Source organism: Acanthisitta chloris, unplaced genomic scaffold (assembly GCF_000695815.1).
Source record: "Acanthisitta chloris isolate BGI_N310 unplaced genomic scaffold, ASM69581v1 scaffold18579, whole genome shotgun sequence".
Classification (NCBI taxonomy): Eukaryota; Metazoa; Chordata; class Aves; order Passeriformes; family Acanthisittidae; genus Acanthisitta; species Acanthisitta chloris.
The window spans coordinates 20568-26360 of record NW_008693288.1 but is presented as its reverse complement, the minus strand read 5'-3'; the positions used below and the strand labels follow the sequence as shown (position 1 = coordinate 26360).

At 52.1% G+C, this 5793-nt stretch overlaps 1 protein-coding gene across 1 annotated transcript in view; it reads right to left on the bottom strand.

Annotated features, from left to right (window-relative positions):
* Positions 1 to 219: 219 nt before the first annotated feature.
* LOC103810136 (serine/threonine-protein kinase 32C) overlaps positions 220 to 5793 on the bottom strand; it is a gene marked incomplete at both ends in the record, with an annotated part of 18933 nt that continues 13359 nt past the window's right edge. Inside the window, 4 exons of the mRNA XM_009083026.1 lie at positions 220 to 309; positions 455 to 492; positions 907 to 1080; positions 3290 to 3441. Coding sequence (XP_009081274.1) covers positions 220 to 309; positions 455 to 492; positions 907 to 1080; positions 3290 to 3441 — 454 coding nt within the window. The remainder of the gene's footprint in view (positions 310 to 454; positions 493 to 906; positions 1081 to 3289; positions 3442 to 5793) is intronic.

Sequence of the window (5793 nt, the reverse complement as noted above, 5' to 3'; positions counted from 1 at the left end):
GGGATAGGGAGGGCTGGGATGGGAAGGCCATGCCAACAGCAATGCATTCAGGCTGTGATTTCACTCTTACAACGATCGGGCTCTGCTGAACAACTTGGGCTCATGCATTAATGCCCTAAATCACCCCAGTGCCTCTCTCTCACCGGGCCTGTCAGGCAGAGTGCACTGAGTGCTCTCAGAACACAACACACAGGCATAAGAGCAGGAATTGTTTCTTACCCATGTATGGCTTTGTCCCAGCCAATGCAGTTGCTCTTTCACCGTCCCTAATTATTGTTGCAATATTAAAATCTGTTAAATGGGCATGACCTTAAATAAAGACACATTTAAAGGAGGAATTAATGGCAGTGCAGTGGCAGTGCAGAGTGAGAACACATTTGTTTCATAAGCTTCTGCCCTCAGACTGGGAAGCATGGGCAGGTCAGAGGCAGATAAAGCAGGGCAGAGATCCTACCTTGCTCATCGAGGAGAATGTTGTCTGGTTTTACATCTCTGGGAAAAGAAGGAAGGTTACAGCAGATGGAATCTCAGTCAGACCAGGGATGCAGCTCAACAACAAAAGCCCTGTAACTTTCTATCAGAAATTAACAACAAATAAAACAAAAACACCCTAACATGAACCTTTATGATGCATTAGAAATAACCTTTTCCTGGGCAAGTGAGTGAAGAAGTGGGAGCATGGGATTGTTCAGGCATCATTCCCAAGGAAAACTAATCACACAATACCAGGAATATTTGTGTGAAGCCCTGGATGGTTTCGACATCCACTCTGGAAGGTTCAGCACCCAGCAAAGCATCAGGCTCCCTCGAGTGACAGGGCAGGATCAGCAGCCAGAGGTGCCCAGGACAGCAGAGACAAACCCACCCTGGGCAGCTCCCACCTGGCAGCAGTGCCTGCAGGGTTACCTGTGGATGATATGCTGGCTCTGCAGGTAGTCCAAAGCCAGGGCCATCTCACAGATGTAGAGTTTGACTGTTTCCTCAGTAAACTGAACATTTTGCTGCAGGTGGTAGCGCAGGTCTCCACCGAGGAGCAGGTCCACCACCATAAACATGTCTTCCTCATCCTGGAAGGAGTACCTGTGGGACCAGCTGTGGGTGAGTGGGCTGAGTCCCACAGGGGCCACAAACCACATCAGGCTTCCCCCTCTCCTAATTGCACAGCTCCTGTGAGAACTGCAAAGAGTCCCACCACACGCACAGAAACAGAACTGTTCAGGCTGGAAAAGCCCTCTGAGACCACCAAGTCCAACCACTCCCCAGCACTGCCAAGGCCACCACTAACCATGTCCTGAAGTGCCACATCCACATGGCTGTTAAATCTCCCAGGGATTTGACTCCACCACTGCCCTGGGCAGCTGTGCCAGGGCTGGAGAGACCTTTCCAGGAAGGAATTTTCCCTAATATACAACCTGAACCTCCCCTGGTACAGCTTGAGGTGTTTGCTCTTGTACTGCTGTTCCCTGGGAGCAGAGCCTGACCCCACCTGGCTGCACCTCCTGGCAGGAGTTGTAGAGTCGGAGAAGATCCCTCTGAGGCTCCTTTTCTTCAGGCTCCCTCAGCCACTTCTGCTGCTCCATTCCCTTCTCTGGACACACTCCAGCACCTCAGTGTCTGTTTTGGAGTGAGTGGCCCAGAACTAAATATGCCACTTTGGTGTTTGCACCTTCCCAAATAAGCAAGCCCAGCTCAAGTCTGGCCTGTTTTTTAACCCGCTGCTACACTAGGCAACAGTTCCTTGGCAGAAGTGAGTACCCCAGGTCACGTCCCCCTGCTCACTCAGTCACTGTCCCTCCCTCCCTCGCGGTGCCATCACCCCGCAGCGCAGAGCTCAGGCTTTGCCAGCCAGACACGTCAGAGAAACTTCACATTTTCAATTGCAAACAATCTCATAAACCTACTTAAAATACCTCTGTCTATCCTGAAGAAGAATCAGAGAACACAACTGCTAACTTAACCAGCAAACCTGGAAAAAGCTTCATATTTACTGTGGAGTAAATACGCCTCTCCAAATCTGCCATGGGCCCGTGGAGACTCACAGCACTGGGATACACCACAACTCTCATTGTTATATTTAGTGACTGGAGTTCCAAGGCAGGAATATGTGGGATTGTATAATACTTATGAATCATTCACTTCTGCTCCCATCTTGAATGTATTCTGAAAAGTATGAGCCAAAAGGGCAAAACTTGCTATGAGAGCAAGTTCTCTCCGGAGTTCCATTCCTTGTTGGAAAAAACATTTGCAATTGGTAAAATGCTGAAAAAATCAATATTACCTTAATTGGCTGTTGTGGTAATGGACCAACAGAAGGAATGTGAAGGATTACCCACTTCCACCACATTGGGTATGAAACTTTGTCCCCCACCAGCCTGACACGTACCCGGCAGTGCCAGAGCAGGAGGGGATGGCAGCGGCTGCCCCAGGCTCAGCAGGTGTGGGCACCTGAGCGTGCAGCTTCCCAGGAAAAACTGCTGCTCCTGCCCTGCCGGTGGCATCAGAAGCCCTTCACAGGAATTCCTCCAGCCTTAACAACACATCCCAGCAGAAAGGGGACAGCAAAGGTTTTCTGTAACATCTCACAGTGCTCTGAGAATACAAGCCATTGTGCCCACCAGCCTGGCATGTGCCCTGGGTTTGCCCACGCCCCAGCTGTGAGCAGAGGTGCTGCAAGGGTCAGGCAGAGGCACTGCTGCTGGACCACAGGTGAGGATGGATTTACTGAGCCCTGCCCTACATCAGGTGCTCCTCCACCAGCTGGGAAGGCTGAGAGGGGACAGACTACCTGGAGCATCCAGCCGAGGGTCCCGAAGCTTGACTCATCCCAAACTAACCAACTGCCTTAGGATATAATGCTCTACTTTCTAAAACTCACCAATTAAGTTTTTCCTGCAAAATTTGATAATGATATCTCTGAGCTCTATAGGAATGCATTCTATTTGGCCAGTGAATGTGTTGCAAAGCACACTGAGGGATTCTGGGGGATCAGTGTGCTTGCAGGGGAGACATATTGCATGTCCTTTTTTTTACTGTGACTCCCCAGGCAGGACGTGTCTCACAAGGATTACCAGCTCCAGCTGTGTGTTAGACTTCAGCCCAATTTGAGTTCTTTAAACATCACCCTAAAACACTGCTCAGGAACGAGGATGGTTTTGCAGTGCACACACAGTCAGTCAGCACTGATCAGTTCCAAATGTCACTGTAGTGCTGATCCCTTCAATTCCCAGGTGTGTGGCTCTGAGCACCCGAGGGCTGGTGGCCCCGGGGCAGAGGGAAGGGAGCTGCTCACCAGAGATTCACCAGGAACACGTGCTCGATCTCCTGCAGGATCTCCAGCTCCCTGAACACGTTGCGCACCTCGTCCCGTTCAATGCACTGGTGCTTGTTCATGTACTTCATGGCATACATCTTCTCCGTGTCTCTCTTCTGCACGATGCACACCTGCAGTGCCGCACGACAGGGAGAACAGACTCAGTATCGTGTTCCACAGCCTCATCTGCTGCTGTACGGGCTGAGACCCACACTGTCCAGCACCACATCCACCACATATCCCTGACCCCTGGGCTGGGACCTACGGCCAGCAGCATCCCTGCCCCGAGTGCATGGGCTCTGCTCCCCGACGGGCACTGCAGCAGCCCAGAGCTGCCTGCAGGACGCGGTGGAGAGCTCCAGAGAGCAATCCGAAGGGAGTAGTGTCTGAGAGCTGTGGGAGAGACCTCTGGGCTCGCTGCTGCGGTGAGGAGGTGACTCGGTAATAAGTGGTTATCGTTAGCCGCATCGAAACCCCCAATTAGCGATGCACACGGGAATCACCAGGATTGTTCTGCCACAGGCATAGGTGTGGTGGCAGCTCTGCACACCTCAGACCTCAAGTTAGGGGCACTTCACAGGCAGAGTGACCCAAGCTGTTTGCCCTGTGCCCAGTTCCTCCAGTGCACGTGGGCGAGCAGAGCACATCAGCCCCTGCTGCCGGGGACTGTTCCAGGTACAAAACATAAGGAAAAACCTCCTTCAATCAAACCTAATAACAATAAACAACCTACCACCGTGTGCACCCCAGCAGGATCCAGCCCCTGCCCACAGCAGGCTGAACTGGTTGTACATTCAATAAACCAGGCAAAAATAACTTTATCTATTATAAATTCTTTGAGCAGCAAAGCCTTAACAACATCCCTTTAAAACATGGTCACTGCTGTGAAAACAAACCTCTGAGTAACAGCCATCCAGGCACTGAGCAATGCTCTCTCCTGTTGTCAGTTCATTCCACATTATGCCTGCAAGCTCATTAATTTCTAGGTGGTTTGTTTTTCAGGTTGTGACTTGCTGTATCTTAACGGGTATTACATGTTATCCTGATGCCATTTACCTCTTGTTTCTCCGCAGGGGAAATGGGAGCCCAGCGCAATACATGAGAAAATAATGAATGCAATCATAATAAATAGTTTCCTGCAATGGAACAGCATCACCTCCACACAACACCAGCCCAGGCACTCTGGAAAGTTTTGCTCTCTGATTTCTGGGAAGAAACTCTGACGTGGGTGTCGATGGAGAGGCCTTTCCTGCAGCTGAGCCCCGTGGGATGAGCCCCAGACTGCCCTGTGCAGGGGGCAGGGAGGGGTCCCTGCAGTGCTGCCCTTGGCACAGTTCCTGGGCAGTGAACCCCTCGGCTGACCAACAGCTGTGGGGGTGCTTCAACAGCACCTCAGCCATACTCTGTCTGCACCATGACAGTCACCACAGCCGTGAACAGTTCACGGTCACGTCATGCTGCTCTTGGCAGGGATCTAACTCAAGCCAAACCCACGCCAGGACTGGTGTCGGTGCAGCCACAGCTCTCCTGCCACAGGCAGGGACACTGCATAAGGTGCCCCTGCTTGCACAACGTGTCTGTGTGTGTGTCCCTGAAACATCGGTGCCACAACACCTTTTTGTGCTTCTCCATCCATGCACCTGCTCCCAGGGAAGGAATAAACATCTGCTTGCTCACAAGCCACGAGTGGTCTGTTTAAATTATTCCCTATTCAGGCAGGGCACAGTGTGGAGCCAGGCAAGCAGCAGCACCAACAGTGCTCACTGCACACAACGAGGCCCTCGCAGCACCAAGGGAATGGGCAGTGCTTAGACAGCCAGCAGGAAAAGCGGCGTGGAAGGTGCCAGCCGTGCCAGGCATCAGCTGGGAGGGCACTGCTCCAGGTACGGCACATAAAAGCTGTAACAGAGCCCCAGGTACCCCGAGCGGTCACTCACTGCCAAGGGGTGGCTGCAGCTGGAGCCCACATCATGACTCGGGGCAGGAGAGGGGCATGGAGCACCTCCCAGGTCCTACTCGTTCCATGGGGTGACAGTTCCTGTACTGTCACCAGAGCTGCCAGCTCACCTGAATCCTTGCTCCTTCGGAGCCCCCCACTTCACTCTCACACAGACCTCGCTTTGGGCTAAAGCCTCAGGAGACACCTCAGTCCATAGGTCCAAAGTACTCACTGTCACACCATGGACTGTGCACCAAAAGGTCCATAACCCACCACGAATTGTTCTGCTCCTCTCATCAGTCCCTGGATACCCTCACTGAGCTGCTGCTTACAGGAGTTATTGCTATTTTCCACCCAGCTGTGGTGCAAGGTGCCATGGAAATAGAGGTCAGGGATCTGGGGGTTTCTGGTGTCCAGGGCACTCAGGCCTTACGTCCTTTTGTGAGGTTTTTCATTGGAGCTAATTTAGGATACTTTTTCCCCGTCTCCATTTTTGCTGCTCTGTACGTTTCCCAGCCCAGCTCACTCTCCCAGGCAGGATTTG